This window comes from Anas acuta, chromosome 1 (assembly GCF_963932015.1).
Source record: "Anas acuta chromosome 1, bAnaAcu1.1, whole genome shotgun sequence".
Taxonomy (NCBI): domain Eukaryota; kingdom Metazoa; phylum Chordata; class Aves; order Anseriformes; family Anatidae; genus Anas; species Anas acuta.
The window spans coordinates 160,552,736-160,570,845 of NC_088979.1; the positions used below are offsets into that span (position 1 = coordinate 160,552,736).

The 18,110-nt window shown below is 38.4% G+C and overlaps 1 protein-coding gene across 3 annotated transcripts in view; it reads left to right on the forward strand.

Annotated features, from left to right (window-relative positions):
* The window catches only part of ANO4 (anoctamin 4), a 218,042-nt gene extending 200,501 nt beyond the window's left edge, over positions 1–17,541 (forward strand). For all 3 annotated transcript variants that reach the window (XM_068668871.1, XM_068668870.1, XM_068668872.1), the window contains 7 exons: positions 1,728–1,870; positions 2,876–3,028; positions 4,785–4,932; positions 8,207–8,326; positions 10,518–10,623; positions 13,645–13,840; positions 16,876–17,541. In XM_068668871.1, coding sequence (XP_068524972.1) covers positions 1,728–1,870; positions 2,876–3,028; positions 4,785–4,932; positions 8,207–8,326; positions 10,518–10,623; positions 13,645–13,836 — 862 coding nt within the window. In that variant the 3' untranslated portion in view covers positions 13,837–13,840; positions 16,876–17,541. The remainder of the gene's footprint in view (positions 1–1,727; positions 1,871–2,875; positions 3,029–4,784; positions 4,933–8,206; positions 8,327–10,517; positions 10,624–13,644; positions 13,841–16,875) is intronic.
* Positions 17,542–18,110: the final 569 nt, after the last annotated feature.

The window sequence follows — 18,110 nt, forward strand, 5'->3', positions numbered from 1 at the left end:
AAGAGAATCCACAGCAGCCTGTTTTGAAGAGTGCTATTTTGCATCATTTCAGGGTGGCACTCTAGCCCTGGTGCTGGTGTGTGCTCCCACAGGGAACATGGAGGAGTGCAGCAGGAGTGTCCAGTGCTACAGGTGTTCTTTAGCAACAGGAACTCCAGTGTCTGCTGTCTCATCTCACACTGATATGAATGGCATTGGCTTGTGTTTTGAAATTTCCACCCGAAATTTAAAAACTAGGTTTTAAAGATATCAAAGAGAGGCCCCTAGGTTTGGTGTGCAAGGGCCTTTATTGTTTCATAGTTCCATGTGTTCATACAAATGTTGGCATGTCAGTGTGATGCTTCTGCTACATACAACCACCACCTCAAAACCTTCAAAAGCATTTGACATTTCTCTCCTGCACTATACCTACATTTGCAATAACTAGAAAACAAAATAAAAATGATTGCTTCGTTTGGAGGTGGGAAACTGCAATCTCAAGTTGATATTATTCTTGGAAGAACACATATCAATATTAAAACATTATTGCATTACATTGCTCATATTTTGCTCAAACATAAATCAGTAAAAAGACATTTATTTGAATTTTACTGTCAGTCTTCAATATTAATAATACTGGTTATGGGTTTCTGCTCGCACAAAGGAGGAAATAACTGGGATCCACCTCAGAGTATAGGTCTCCCACCCACCTCTTCACTTTGCCTTTTTTGCAGGAATTCAGTTTTCAGCCCTCTTACCTTCTCATAGTCAGCACAAGAGAGGCAAAGGCCCATAATCATCAGTCACAACCATCTTCCATTCACAGGGATGGCCTTTTTAGCCTATTTTCACATTGATGACTGGCTGAATTATTTGGGTGAGTCAGCACCTTCTAACTTGCTGAGATGAAGGGGCCCACTGCAATTTTGGAGAAAAGCTCTTGTGTTGTTTGACTTTCTATGCTAATTTTAGCTCATGTCGTTTGTTGGCCCAGTGAGTGCAATTCCTTGACCTGGAGAGGCAAAGGTGTTTACTTCAAATTTGGGCATTCATTTCTATTCTGTCTCAGTCTCTCCTGTGCCCCTACACTTGCATTTCTTCAGGAACAGCATGTTTTCTCTGAAGTCCAGTTCAGTCTTCCCCTTCTGTGAGATGGAGAGCTCTCTTAAGTCTGCCGTTAATCTCTTGGCCACCACGTGTTGTCAGTAGTCCACACACTTCTTCCTGCCCCTTGTTTCTCTGAATGTTTGGCTGCAAACACTAATTACATTCTAGGTATCTCCTTCCCTTCCAGGATAGCTCAGGGACTGCCACCCCCACACAATGTAGAGCCATGCAGAGATGCCATCACACACAGGAAGGGATCAAGCATCATTAGCAGTCTGGTTACTGGTTTCTCATTTAGAGCTTAACTGTCTCCACACAACATTGCATCCTGCATTATAAACAGACCCTGAAATGATTTGCCATTTTGTATAGGCAAAAATAAGCTAAATAAGTAATAAAAAGATGTCAAAATCCCTTTTTCATTTTAATAACATCCCACCAGCCTTATCTGTTTTCATACCTATTACACTGTGTCTATTACACTGTGTCTTCAGCCACATGCCTTAGTAATGCTCTGTTTTCCTATGAATTGGAAAATTCATTTTGCAAGGTATGCTGTGCACACTTAGCCTCTTCCAGTTTATCAATGAACAGTCAATAACAGTCTTTACTTGTTTTCTTTAATTTATTTGAAAATGTAGGCTAATTCAAAACTGGTGGACCAGGAGAAAACTACGGCAAGAGCATGGCACACAGAGAAAAACAAGCTTCCCACAGTGGGAAAAGGACTACAACCTGCAGCCTATGAATGCTTACGGACTCTTTGATGAATACCTAGAAATGAGTATGACACTGACCTTAGCTCTCTCTTTCACTAGATTTTAATGGTATTGCTTTTTTTTGCTTTTTTTTTTTTTTTTTTGATGTGGGCTGGTGTACTTTTTAAACTATTGCTATATGGAGCCAAAGAGGCTGCAAAACAGTTCTTATTCTTACAAGTCAGGTAAGGGATGGGAGTGGGTTTCTAAGAGCCAAACCAAGTCAATGCAGCTAACCACTCTGCTGCTGGTTTGCTAATCCCGCATTTATGACATGCTTCTGATTCTGGCTTTGTATGGGGAAGGTTGGTTTCTAAATAGCAACCCATCTCTTCACCTGTATATGTTTCTGAAGGACTTTGCTGGGTTTTGCTTAAGGAAGTTCCCTGTATTGGGCTTTTATTTTAAACTGAATGGAACAGACTTGGATGCTTATGTTTAAAATTCACCGTCATTTACTGCCTCACTTTTACAAATTAGCTTGCTGTCTAAAAGTATTGCTTTATCCAGAGGAAAGGGGAGAATAACTGCTGCAAAAAATGTTAAAGAACAAAAATTTCTGCCCCGTGTGACTGAACAGTGTATATCATGAAAGTTTTTTTCTTTTCTCCCTCACACAATTCTTTTCAAATTAATGACAAATTTGGGAGTCTGAAGACCTGCCTCTGGAAACTTACATAAGGTTTCAAACTGCTGCCTACTTACAATGTAAACCCTAATCTTTGCAAGTATTTAGAGATCCTAGTTGGTGCTGGAGTACAAGTATAAATTTCTAAAAGCATAGATTATCCTCCTCCAAACTCTTCTCCAAATTACAAAATCTGGATGTTGAAGTCCATTCTGGTCACTGATGTGCATTTGTTTTAGTCATCCTTGCTCTGAGATTTGGCAAAGAAGTTCTGCACAGTTGTCACAAGGTTATTGTATAGTACAGCATAATAAGGAATGTTCGTCTGTGTGATACTTCAGTATCTGAGAACTTAGAATTAGAGCTCAATAGTTATACAGTGACCTTTCCCTTTCTTTCCTAGTTCTTCAGTTTGGGTTCACAACCATTTTTGTGGCAGCTTTTCCACTGGCACCACTTCTGGCCTTACTTAACAACATTATTGAAATTCGGCTTGATGCATACAAATTTGTCACCCAGTGGAGAAGACCTTTAGCTTCAAGAGCCAAAGATATAGGTGAGTTCTTTGTTACATGTGTGTGCTATTTTTAGGGCAAAATACTGACCACTTCAAGTAAGAGCAGATTAAGGAATTTTCAGTCTTCTTCCACATTAACAATATACAATTTGACTGTCCCAAAAAAAGCAGGGAAAAAAAAAATCTCTTAATGACTTTCTGGGTGACTTAACAGCCAACATGCTTTAATGAAGTGATCAGTGTTCTCTGCAGGTTTCTTATTGTGGCAGACACGCTATCTGAACACAGAACACAGAGCAGCAGAAGCATCAAAGTCAAATTAAAGAAGCCATCATTTGATAAGGTTACTGTGTGTTCTCTATTTACCTGGCCAAAAATGTCACCTGTGACTTAGTGGCTATGTTCACTAGGTCCACTGGCATGAGACAGGATGGGTCTAAACCACAAGAGACTACTTGTCCTCAGTGAGGAATGACTACACTGCTAAATACAGAGTTCACATAACTTTGAGGTCACTCATCTGTACACTGCTGCAAGGGCTCTCTGGACACATATTGATTATAAATCTCCTCCATCCTTCCAGTGTGCAAAAGCAGAAGGACACAATAAAGCAAACTTATTTGCCCAATGCTGAATTCCTGATGTCTTTGGAGGGGTAAATAGGATACCTCACTGCCCAACTGCACTGCAAAAAAGAGCAGCCCTCCCGATGAAATAGCAGAATCCCAGGCTTTCTGCTCTCAGAGAGCTCTACCGTCTACCTCAAATCTATGTCTGAGAAAAACCTCATGGGTGAACATTGTCGCTCTGTGAGGTGTTCAGCCAGTACACAGCATACACAGCAGACAATTTCTGAAAAGACAGTTATATAATTTAAATAATGAAAGCACAGAAAAATGGTTGTTGGGTTTTTGGTTTGGTTTTTGCTTTTTTTTTTTTTTTTTCTTTTTTCAGGCAGATTCAGGTGATATTTCTCAAAATGTGTTGTATTTGGTCCCTATTCAGAAAAGTTTTTAGGGATAGCATGATGCCTCATTAAAATCAATGGGTACATCTAACCTGCCTTTGATTATTTCTCACTGATGGTCCTCATGATCAGAGTTGTGTCTGTACCACAAGATCTGTCAGGCAGTTAAAACTGAGCATACCGGGGACCATGTGCCACAATATAGCATTAGCATGGTATGAATATTTTGATACAGAGAGATATGTGCTGACCAGCCATACACAAGTTATATGCAAGGCCAAAAAGGCCTTAGATAGATTACATATATTTATTATATATTACATATATTATATATATTACATATATTTATTATATATTACATATATATATATATACATATATATATATATAAATATTACATATTTATTATATATTACATATATAGATTACATATATTCACAGCAGACACACTGTGTGAACATATGCCACTGCAGATCCTCCTCAAAGGCTGGATAGCCATCATCATAAGCAAGGAGGTTTACCATGTTTAAAACTGTCCACAGGGTTATGGGGTTTGCTGGAACCAAGATCTTCATGAGCATTGTTGCTGGCTTCATTGAGATAATTTGCAGGATAAACAAAATTCCCACCCAGTGGGAACATAAATCTTGTTCTCTGAGGAGGTCCTGCTGAAAATAGAAAAAAGAAAAAAGAAAAATAATTTTTTGTCAGTGACTCTGATAGAAACTACATAAGAAGGTTTTTGGACAACTGCTTCAGAGCATGCAGTATTTGAAGTATTTTGGACCTTGTTTTTCCTGGAGCTAACATACCCTCCTTATTATACAGGAATCTGGTATGGGATTCTGGAAGGCATTGGAATTCTTTCTGTTATCACAAATGCATTTGTTATAGCTGTGACATCAGACTTCATCCCTCGACTTGTTTATGCTTACAAATACGGACCTTGTGCAGGCCAAGGAGAAGCTGGACAAAAGTAAGCTTTTCCCTAGGAAAACAGTTGTGCATGAAAAATCTCTTACTTCTTGAATAGATGTGACAGTACCGTCTGTGTATGTACTGATTACACTAACCCATAAGTATTGTTTGTGCTTAGCTAGCAGATACTAGACATAGATATTGACACTTTGCATATTCATAGAGTGGCTTGCTGAGTGACAATAATCCATGACATTAATTCAAGGAAAGCATGGCAGAACTGTTGCAGAAATTTGGCATATCTAACAGTATGCTGCACAAGTTGCATTTCCTAGCTGGTATACATGGATAAAATCCTCTCTTCGTTCTGAAGCTGAGCAGATATTTATCAGTTATGGATTTGATTTAATCAGCATTTAAAACTTATTCATTAAGCTGTATTTCCTGTATTCAGTATGTGTTGTTCCAAAAAGTAGTGTCTAACAAGATGAAGCAGTTCCCAACTAATAAATCAAGATATACTTACAGAGCAAAGTAATTTGTCTTTCTTCTAAAACTAGAGTCCTTCGATTACATCTTTCAGGAGACATTTGTGAACTGAACCCCTGCTGCCTAAGTAGATTTTCTTTCAGTGTTGGTAAACACTGAGATTACTTTAGAGTGTGCACACTGCCAGTAAGTATGAGTATAGCTGCTACATTGCAACTTGTAAAACCCAGGCTGTTGAGCAGGGGGAAGGTCACTGAATCCAGCTGACCACAGATAGACACATTTTGTAAACAATCTGCTAGCAGCTGCATTAGTAAGAACCTGCTGTTCAAAGAAACCCAAGCTTAACACGAAGCCGTTGGACTTAAGGTGGATTGATTTTTCTTCCTTACTATGGAAAGTGGTTTCTTCTGTCGCTGCTTTTTTGCCATCTTTTGGTTGTCAATACTGTTTAACCATACTGGCAGAAGAAGAGCAGTTGGTGTTGCAGTTCTTGATTAGCAATGCTGCTAACTTGCTGTCCTGCAAGGGGTCTGGCATTTTAGTAGGTGCCTGGGGAAATGTTCCATTTATTTTCATGAAGAGTTAAAGACCCTTTGCTGGTAAAGCATTTGGTCAGGTGCCAGTTTTTGCTTTGCTTATGCTGTGATGAAGATCCATAGGACACTGAGGCACTGTCATCAATTTTCCCTGCTACTGATTTTCTCAGAGCCAATGCGCAGGACACAAACAATGCCTTTAGAAATCTGATTTATGTAAGGAACCAAATGACTCACTGGTTTTGAAACTTGTTCTGCATAGGGAAAGTAGCTTGGCTCACAGAGGAAGCTCTTAACTTTTTACAAAACTCTTGTATGGTGTTATCACACCTTTGCTGGTTTTCTGAGTAAATTTCTCAGTTGAAACCATCAGATATTAATTCTGTGGAAGAGCCAACTAACATAAAAATTATGTATGTCATCATTCTGGATATTGGTATTCATAACACTGTTACAAAAGCAGGAAGCTATTAAAAAATACACAGGAATATTGAATTTTCTCAAATTAAGGAGTCAAGAACACCTGCTATTAACTAACCATGAGAGAGGTTCTCTTTTCTTTCCCAAGACATCCGTAGGTATTAGATCCATGTAACACCCAGTGATACTAGAAAAATATTGAGATTAATTTAAGTTCCAAATCCAATCACTATGGAGATTTTGACTCAAAGCTAAGAGGTACTTAAATGCAATTTCTGAAAGGTTTTAAAATCCACAAGGGGGGGCAGAGGGGGGAAAGTCAACTCTAACTGTACAGCAAATGATATGATGGAGAATTTCTTAAAGCTTTTCGGACCTTTGGCAAAACAACCAGAAATAATAACCCAAATTTAAGCTTTCTGGTTTAGTAGTGCTGAATTGTAATGATAACAGTATTAGACCAAGTCCACCATATCAAGCCAAAGATTTTTAAACATCTGTGTAGATCACCCAAGGCTGTTGGATACCCGCAGTAGTTCTTAGCAGGACAAAATTGATTTTCAAATATACTTTAAAAGCAGATTTCACACCTCAGTTGCCTGACCTATCATTCCTCAGTTCAGATACGTGTCTAAATAACTGTAGTTTTTTTCTAGAAGTTAAAGCAGTATTATAGCAGATCTGGCTCAATGGAGGTGTAAGAATCACTTTTTCTTGCTGTCTTAAACATCCCCATGGGTCAGAACTGCCTGGCAAAAGTGTACCAACAGGGATACTTAGAAGCTATCCTTGATTTGAGAGAATTAACTATGTTTTGTGTGGTAATTATATTCATCTTTTAGGTTCTAATACAGTATTTAAAGACAGTATGTAGTACTGTTTCATGGATGGCTAAGATTGTACCTCTTGCGGTGTTGCAAAATAGGTTTTAAATATCTTTCTGATTAGCTCAGTGCAGCATATAAGTTACGCAAATGAAGATAGGTTGATTTGATCCATCCTTCACCCAGGCTCAAAATCTGGCAACCCTTTATAATTCTGTTGATAGTCTCTTAGTTTAGATTTGTAGATGATTCGGGTCAAGTATATCAAGAACAGTGGGACAGCGCTAAAAATAGATGGCCACAGTGGTGATGTGGCTGCTTATTTCAGGTTTTGCTAGCTGCAGTCTTTTCTTCTCAGTTGGCTAGGGAATTTATCACTTTGTCATCCCCACTGTTCTGCAGCACACTGAGCAGTGTATGTAGACTTATATGTGTTTGAACAGTACAGAGTGAAAAGTACAGTGCATGTGCCATATCCCTCTTCATCCTTATTAATACTAAATTTGAGCCTTCTTGTGACTCCTACAACTCCAGGCAATGAACATTCTCCTACTCAGTGTTCTCCAAACTCTGCCTAACCCTCCCAATGCTCAGCCACCCTGGGATCTGTTAATAATGAGTTCCTCTGATTAACAAGACATTTTGTAAGAAAATTTAAAACAAAAATAAAATCATATTTCCCTTAGCTTGTTTTAGGTGTATTGCTATTCCTTTTAATTTAATGTCCCTTTGTGCTTGTACCAAGTGGGTGACAGTGGGAATATTCTAATTATCTTCTAGGTGCCATTCATTATTTTCTAAGCCTCCCTTCTTTTCAAAGGTAACCAGTCCCAGTCTTCACCATTATCTTTGCCAATAAAAATCTGTCATTGCTTCACTTTTATTGTCCATCTGATCTAATTCAGAATTCTTTCATGCTGCCTCAGTACCCCTTTCAAATATTAATAAGCATCACAGTTAAACTGCGGATTTCATGAAACCCAGAGAACATCCTCCTAGGTGAAATAGTTAATGGAAAAACCTTGCTGTGTCTTGTCTAAAGGATTTTTTTCCCCTCTAGGTGTATGGTTGGCTATGTTAATGCCAGTTTATCAGTATTTCTGGTGTCTGACTTTGAAAACCGCTCAGAACCTACATCAAATGGAAGTGAATTCTCTGGTTCACCGTTAAAATACTGTAGGTAAGTATCTGATCAAAATGCCTCTGTGCATTAAGACATTTCAAAGGAGAAACATCATGGTACATTTTGGGTTGAAATTTATTTTCAAAAATTCAAAAAAAAAAAAAAAGGAAAGAAAAAACTGCTATTCAAAGATGCACTTGGCATACTTCTTGGTTGTTACCCACATTATTCCTTCCTTAGATGAAGAAGTTGAAAAGTGGATATCTGGGAGGTGTTCCTAATACAGGATTTGTATAATGTCATGGCTTGAATCAGATGCCACCGTCATGGAGAAATATGGTATCAAAAGGCCAATAATGGGTGACTGATTATATCAGATGAAGTTGTAATCAGATTTTATCATATCCTGTACAAGGAAGTCAACTAAAGATTGCATAGAAGTGACCACATTGAGTTATTTCGCAGGTCTGTCTGGCATAAACAGAGTCTGTCCTAAGCTACCTTTATGAAACATCAAGTCTATCATTTCCTAACAGATGAATAGTTAATATGTTTGTCATTGCTTACAGGTGTAATTATTAGTAGTAATCATATGCTTCTGGTTTGAATCAGAATAAAATGAGCAGTTAATCATCTTTGTGTCTTCATCATTAGCCAGTAGATTGGGGAAATAGCAGTCTGAGACTGGCCTGTGATGAGAGACTTGAAACTGATTAATTTTAATGGTCCAAAAATCAAAGTCTTAAAGGGAGTCCCAGGCAAAAATAGCAAATGACAGATACTGTTGCCATTTTTCTATGACAATACTACTTTACCAGCAAGAGTCCTGGTAGCTGCAGGTACAAGTAGCCCCAGTATTTTTCACTTTGAAAAATTAATATACACATTCATGAGTACCTCAAGAAAAAGATACTCTGTGATACAGCAAAAGTTAATGATATCCTGTGATATTGTGGCATTTTTATTAGTACTAATATGTAGAAGTGATGTAGCATAGTGAGTGCTGTGTGTGTATGTGATATTAATGGTTTCATTTAAATAACTGATACTTAAGACTCTGACGAAACTTATTTTTCAGGAAGATATTCCCAATGTTGAATCCATAGATAATATTTTCTGTGGAGCAGAGCTGCTTTCCGAATACTTCTTTCCACATAGTTTGCCATGACACTTTTTAATAATGTTTTTGGATTCTGATAATTTTCTTCTCCCTCTTTAATTTCTTTCTTCCCCAGCTTCAAGCATGAGGTTGCTGCCACTTAAAGCCAGTGGTAGAAAACCCATCAATAAATGCAAAAGTTGTCCCCTCAATATCCCATATAAAAAATGCTGTTAAAACTGTTGCCATAAATCTCTAGAAGATAAATCTGTTCTTAGTGGGACACTGAATTGTTATGTATATCTACCCTTGAAAGAAAGTGAACATCTTACTTTCTTTAGCTGCGTTTATCAGCTACTTAGCCCATCTGAATTCTGCTAAAGCATCAGTCATTTTAATTGCATTTTAAGCCAGGTATTGATAGTGAGGTAAGGAAATATGTCCTGCTGTAGTGTGGGCACTTTTCCAGGAAGGCAGTCTGTCTGAAAAAAAAAAAAAAAACAAAAAAAAAAAACAGTGGTCATATTCTGTTAACTCATCGAGAACCCAGACGGTGCCATGCTATTCTGGTTGTTTATAAAATGTTTCCCCATTTCATCCTGTGTAGTGTGTGCTTCCTAACATGGAGACACACTCTCCTGACTTGGAACTTTCGTCCAGGGGCTTCTGTTTTCAGGATGCTTAGGATATTGTAAAACATCCTAACCTATGAAGTCAGAGTGCCATTTGCAGAAGGGAAGATCATCTCAGATTTAAGAACTTGCACTGGAGATAATACAATTCAATAGGGTTTTGTTCCTGACTTAGACATCAAGACACAGTGTATTTCATTTAGTGTAGCACCCTCTGCAATCTAAGGTGAATCTTCAGGGAGAAATGTGCATTATCTCTAATAGAGATGAAATAACAATTTGTTTCTTTTGTTCATCTGTGTTTTCTTTAGTTTCTTAAAACTAACTTGTATATAGGATTTGGGGAATTTTTTATAATGATTTTTCTGTCCTATGTAGGAAACAAATTAAGAATACAATTTTTCTACTTCTTTTAAATTGTTTCTGTAATAATATTTTGGAATTCTCATGTTGCTAATAGAAATATGTTGCAGCAGGGTAGGAGCTTACTAAATAAAATACTTTACCTGTCTTTCAGGTACAGAGACTACCGAGATCCTCCTCACTCCCCAGTGCCCTATGGCTACACGCTGCAGTTCTGGCATGTCCTAGCAGCACGGTTGGCTTTCATTATTGTATTTGAGGTCAGTGACCATTCAGGTGACAAGTCTTTATAATAAAAACAACAAAATGGAACAAATTTCCATTTGAAGCTTTTTCATTGAGCTGTTCCATGATGCCACCTCTTAAGCTTCTTGTGTTACTTTCTGCTATTTGCATTGTGCTTTATATTTTCCTATCTGTTTTCTGAACAGTCACAAGTATTTAGGTTTTAATAAACAGGGGAATGCAACAATTTAAAAGCTATAACAGTGACGTGCAAAGGAGAAAGAAATGATGCTTTTAATTATTTTTTGAGTTTTGGCATTAGTACCCTAGTTAGGCTGTAAAGATGTATGTGGGCTAGTGAGTGAGTAAGTAGTATGGAGCATAATAAGAAAAGATAAAATTTGAACAAGTGAAAAATGAAGATAGTGTAAGTTACAGTATTTATTCATTTAGCTTTTTTCTCTATTTTAAATACCAGTCATTTCCACAGAATGATTAGCATCACAAAGCTGAAGATGATAAAAAAGATTAAATGCCTTTGCCAATGTTCATAATACTAGTACTTACTGTCACTATCTCAAAAATATTTAAAACAAACCAGAGAAAACCCAGCTTCACATGGCTGGTAATCCCATCCTGATTTTGAATAAGAGAGAGAGGAAGGTAGATAAATAAGCCATGATCATTTACAAAATAAAGTGCAACTCATAATGCCTAAATTTCAGGTGCCTGAATATTTCCTGTCAGAACCCAGGTGCTCAGCACAAGCAGTTTGAGATGCATTTTATACTGTGCAGAAGCCAAACAGGGAACAAAACAACAACAACAAAAAAAAATAACTACTCTTCTACTCTTTACTCAATCCTCTTCTCTGAAATCATAGCAATAGGGCTTCCAACACAGATATGGAAGTTGTAATCACCATAAATTATTGGCATACTGTTCATGAATACATACTGCATTTCTGACTCACATTGCTGTGTAAATTAATTCAGCACCTCTTTTAGACAGAACATTTGAGCTTTTGAGTTAGAAGAAAAGTGAAGGGGAAACCTCTTCTAGATTATTTCTTGCCTTGGGTTGTCTTGGTAGCTCAGCAGAAGTCCAAGTGAATTCCCCTGACTCTAGTTTTCAGCCCTCCCCAAATAAAGGTGGAATACAGCATCACAGGCTGGCATCTCTCCTTGCCCCGTGATGGGCTAACTAATTGGAGACCAGTCCTATGTAGATCAGCTTTTCTGTGAACTCTGCCATGCTCAAGGAAACATTAGGGGTGTGGAAAGATTTCATAGAGGCCTGGTGGGCTTCATCTCTTTGTTTCCTGAGCTGTCCATACTGAGAGCGAGGGTACCCTTTCCCAAAAAGGACTACAAGAATGGCCTTGGCAGGTCAGGCTAAGGAGTTTTAAAATTGAAGAGAGACTAGTTTTTTGACACACATAGGCACCTGGTATACAGGTTGTTGTAGATCTTCAAAAGCCATTTGGACATGGTCCTGGCTCCATGGGCCTCCTCCAGGTGTCCCTGCCTGAGCAGGGGAGTTGGACAGGATGACCTCCAGAGACCCCTTCCAACCTGAACCATTCTGTGAAGCTGTGTAAAGGCAGCATGGAATAAGGGCAAAGGTAACTGCAGCAAGACAAATCAGTCCTGCTGAAGTCTCGGTGCCCAGCCAAATGTGCAGCCTGTTGTGGAATAGCTTTTTGGATCTGCCCAATGCTTGCACAAGAGAACTGACTTTGTTTTGCTCCAGCCAAAGCCATAGACTGGCTCATGGCTGTCTCCCTCAGCAGAGACCACTTCATTTCTTGGCACTGCAAACCACTTCCTTAAATATCTCTTTGAAATCATAAAGGTAATTGCAGCAGAAATAATACCCGTCTTTCGCTATGGAAAACACTGATAGACATATTGTGTTTGCCACAGCAGTTACTGTAGAAGATTGCACTAAGAGGTAAGAGATTCAAGACAGGTTGTTGTTTTTTCACAAATTAAGTAACTACTTCAGCTCAGACAACCACTTGACACTTTTGAGCAAGTGTATGTAATTATTTCTGGCTATCTTGGTCTCCCTCAAAAACAAAAAGTACTTCCTATCAGTGTAAGACGAATTATTTGTCCAGGCTAAACCGAGAGTTCAGTGAAAATGCTATGACTGAATAAGCTTTTTTTTTTTATTATTTTTTTTTTTTTTTTATTTTATTTTTTTTTTTTTGATTTGGAATACAAACAGCAATTAAGGTATTGAAGGTTTGAGTTTTTGTTTGATTGTTTGTTTCTCATGAGGGAAGAATATATGGGAAAATATGTTACATTTTCTTTTCAGTGCCTTTCAAAGGAAGAGTTCTGGTTGGAGAAGAAGTACTTTTATTTCTCCAATCTGGAATGAGTGTTCTTGCTGAGACAGAGGATTTGGGTTTCTCAGCACCTCCTCTCAAGTGTGTAAATCTCCTAGCACCATCTTTGATCAATCAAAAGAGGGCACCAGAGCTGTCCTCCCCTATCACACTCAAGCTTTGCTGTGGCATGCCTAAAACACAAGGGACAAAAGATCACCTTGTGTTTAATTGGGATATTGGGATGTTTAAGAAATAGCAATATGCCTTTGGATTAGAGATACACAGTGTAAGAAAAAAAAAAAAAAAAAAAAAAAAAGCTTTGTTTTGTATGGGTAACATTGCTTCCAGTACTGATGCAATGGTTTTCCAGCAACAGGAAAGTATTATATCATTTGATCTTCCTCCTCCTGCAGAGGAATCCGCTAATACCAGTCCCTGCCCAGACAACCTTACTGTTTGAACACAGAGGTCATCCAACAGTTTCGAGGCTTCATTTGGGCCGAGCTGCTCTTGACCTTTGCTGAGATCCATAGTTCATTGACTTTGGAGTTTTTGCGGGGGAAAATCTTCATGATTTGGTTTCTTCAGATTTAGTAAGGCTTTAGTTCCAACACAGCATCTTTATGTGAATTGGAAGGAAAGGGTTTTCAGGAGGTATGGAAAGTACTTGTTTTCTTAAGATTTTCATTCTTCACTTTTTTTTTTTTTTTTTTCACAGCACCTTGTCTTTTGCATAAAGCACCTGATTTCCTACTTAATCCCAGATCTCCCAAAAGACCTGAGGGATCGGATGAGGAGAGAAAAATACCTGATTCAGGAAATGATGTACGAAGCAGAATTAGAACGTCTACAGAAGGAACGAAAGGAAAGAAAGAAGAATGGAAAATCTTATCACAATGAGTGGCCATGATGGGGTGAGGAAGAAACTGCTTAAAAGAAGATAGGAATTCTGTTTATTAAAAAAAATCCTGGTTTTCTGCAGTGAAAGAGGAATAGTCAATCACTGTTGTGTGCACTTATCACAAGTGTGCCCATGGTTAATATGGCGCATACTGTGATAAATCTTTTGAAATTAGGGGTCTTACAAGGCTTAGTCTTCTCCAGAGCTAACATTGCCATGAGCAGAGCAGACCAATGAGTAAGTCTCTGCACTCTTTCCAGGAAGCTCCCATGCATGACTTAAGTTCAGGGTCCTGAACTTTAAAGCAATTATATATCTTATAGTGCTTTACAGAACCTAGTGATCTCATGGCTCCTGCTCATGACCGAGCTGCTATTTCATAGCCAATGACTGCACATTAACAACACAACAGTACGTGTCCACATGTGTGGCCAGCACCTGCAGCGTATGCATGGCAGTGATGCCCTCTCCCATGGTGGACTAAGCTGCGTTAGCTTGCATTTACCATCAGTTAAAGTCACATATGTGGACTGTTTCTATAACTTCAACAGTACCTAAGTATTTTTAGGAGGATATGCTTGATCATGAGTCCAATCAGCTGGTCTAACAGTTCTGAAAAAATTTGTGTGCAGAAGTGCTGGCAGACAGCTATCCAAATGTGGCCAGAGGTGACTAACTGTAGTGTCACTTATTTGGAAGTATTATTGTGAAAGGTTGGTAACAAGTTTTAAATATCTGAACTGTGCCTTTTCAGCTGCAGGACTGTCTGAAGGAAACAAATCGGGTTAGGACATCTTGCCCAAAATTGCCCACAGAGTCGATCGACAGACCACACCTAGGCCCCATCAGGAGTTAGGGTGTACAATACACATAACAGCAGACAGTCTGTCTTAAAGAGCTAAGTGGGGGGGGGGGGGGAGAAAAAAAAAAAAAAAGAAAAAAAAAAGATGAACAAGGTCAGCAGAACAAGAGAACACAGTCATTCAAAATCTCCGCTCTTGTAACTTTTTCTTTATTCCTCTTTGTTATCTAAGGAGGGGAGTAGTGGGAAACAACCAGACTGCGATAACACAAAATGGCTTGAAATCCTTCATGCAGAACAATTCTACACAGGCTGTAGAATTTGATTTGGCCGAAATGGGCCACTGTTTATATCATTTTGCAAATCATTTAGCATTGAGAAATTAAAGAATTTGCTGACCATTAGCCCAAAATAGGAGAGTTGTAAGTCTGAAGACTGCTGAAGTGTTGGATGGAGCAACATGAATCAAAAGGCTGAGTGTTGTGAAAGCCCTACCACCTCTTGTCTCAAAGTGATTCTTGCAGAATGTGCAGTGGCATACTCAGCCACAAAATTTCTTCATGAAGAAGTTCAAAAGCCAAGACTGTAAGAAGACAGGTGGAAGTAGATGTACGTTTTGGTGATGATACAGCTAGATACAAAGTCCTGGAGCTGATCATTTCACTTTACCCTTTTCCAAATGACTGGAGCTCCATCAGAAATATCAAGGAATATTGACCTTGTTAGTCTGAAGGTGTTTAAGAAGGAGGAAAAATCAGCAAATTGTTCCTACAAGTTCCTCTAGAAACCATTTGGCAGAAGGGCTAAAATTTGCCCTTCTGGAGTGACCACACAGTGGTCGGATGCCTCAGACTCCACAAGACATCAGGACCACTTGCACATATTGCCAAATTAGATCCATCAACTTCTTTCCACTGCAGGGTAGAACTGTGCTACTTCTATGGGAAAGAAAGTTTTAATAAAAGGTAATATGTCTTAGTGGAAGAAAATGTTTGCACCCTCATCTCTGTAGAGCCACTGCCTGCCTACCCTTTGCTTCCTTGCAATAAGGTACATCCTCCACTAATGACTGTCATCCTACCTGAAGAGGATAAATGCCACAACAGCTCCCATTATCAGGCACTCCTGGCCCAGGCTTGGTGTTCCCATGAGGCAGCGTAGTCACTGAAGGGGTTTCAGGATGAATCTGTTCTGTGTTGACTTGGTGCCAAAATGAATGAGGAAGACAACTAATGGTTATGGGGTGTATTTCTGCCTAACAAGCAAGTGAACTTGTTTGTTCATCTTTGCTTCAGCAGCTGTGGACACAGCCCATATGGGCAGTACAGAAATGGGGATATTCTGTCTCTGTAAATAGGGGGTGGAGGTTAGGCAATGGCATCCTTTGATACACACATGCCAGATGGGTTAGTATTTACCATCCACCACCTACGGGTGTCTATTGCACTTGCAATCTGGATGCTCTCAAGCAGGATCACCATGCAAAATCACATTCAGACCAAATTTGCTCGATCAATCGGATTAGATTGCATACCCTCTGTTTAATATCTAAATTAACAGATGACTAGCTTAGGAAATGTTTGCTAAGTAGTAAAATGAGTTGTGAGTCATGCATAAAATCAGTCTCACCCAAATGAGTGCAAAGCTTTGCCAACTCCTGCAGGAAGATAAAGCTTTGTCACTGGAGATCTCAGTAACTTCCCAGAACGAATTGAAATCTAGTAGAATATAAGTTGACTTCCATTCTGGAGGAATCACAGCAATATAATGTGTCAAAACAAATAAAGTGCATCAAAAATACAATACATACAAATTGCTTTTGGTAGAAGTTTTCAACATAGCTACATTGTGATGAATTTTCATGACACTACCTTGCTAGAGGTTGCATCCTGTTCTTTTCAAGCCGAGAATGTGAGTTGGCTGTTTACCAAGCTTGTGTTGAGCATGATGCTGAAAGGGGCTCTGACCTCCCTGGCAGTTCCTGAGTACATTTCTGTCACTTAATGCTGACCAGTCACCCCACTGATGTTTCAGTGCTGCAGAATAGATTTCCCTTTAGTCCTTCAAAGCTATGTAGCGGAACACTCAGGAAAGACAACCTCTTTCTATTTATTTCATTAGTTAGGAAAATATAATACAAGCAATAGGCTAATGATAATAAATGGAATTTTAAATGGTCTCTAGATAGTGAATTTATGTCACTCCCTTCTTTCTGATCTGACAATGGGTTTTGTTTAAACCTCCAGGTGACAGTCCTATATGTTGTTTACTTACTCAAGCTCCAAGAGAGCACTACCTTCAAAGGAATGAGAAAAAGTGCAACCTCAATGCATGCCACAGACATTTTCCATAGCAAGCAGGACAGCACACATCAAAGGATTTACTGTGAAATCATCCTGCAATCAGCATAGATTGATCTCAATAGACCACTCTTGACAGCAAGCATGTACTTCATGAGCAGTTACACACCAGTTTTTAAAAACAAGGAAAAAACTGTATATTGGGACTGTTTTTCAGCCTGTTTGCTACGTTTTTTGCATTCTGTCCCATATTGGTTTTACAAATCTTAGAAGAAATGTAAATGAACAACCTGGATACTTTAACAAAAGAAAAAGCCTAAGCATAGAACATCATCTGTGTTCAAACCACCAAATATTACAAAGGAAACCCTGTTTACAAATCAGTTCTTTCTTTATTTAAAGTCTTTCTGATGGAAGTTATGTTATTTACCATATATATATAATATATATATAAAGTATATAGAGAGATTGTTTATTTGTAAATAGAAAAAAATCCTATGAAGAAGAATGTCAAGTTTTCACACTTTAAAAAAAATCATCAACATAAAGCCATGTTTAATGCTTGTATAATGTGACGCAATAAACTTTAAAATAAATTATGCATATGAAATATTTGCTGTTTGGTGTTTATGATTTTTTTTCTGTTTCCCTTATTTGTTCAGAAAGCAAACAGACCAATTAAGTAGAAGCAAAAGTAAATGCAAACCTAAAAGGGCCAGGATCCATCACTGCCTTCTCTCTGTGAATCCTTTGTGTATTTACATAGTCAATTATTGTTTCCGTTGTGTATTTAGTTCACTTTTTAATGTTCCCACTTGCTTTTTCTCTTGACCCTGACAGATGCCACATGTAATTTGGACAGTGTGGAGTGCTCCTGTTCCTGTGGAATTAATTGGCTTGGCCATCCTTCATTTCATTGTTGGTTGAGTTTTAGCTGGGAGAGATGAAGGATCAAGGTGCAGGAGCATGATGGAGACATTGAGAATTGTCCTGCTGCTTTTACACAAGGCCCTGGCTCTGTGTCCAACTAGTTGAGGACAGTATATAATCCCAGAGAAAATATTATTCAAAATTAACTGTTTTAATTAGTGATGCCAATTAAAGTAACAAGTATATAGAAAAAAAAGCAAAGCAGGAAGAGTCACTTCTTGGCTCTGCAGCAATCATGGGAGGTGAACTAA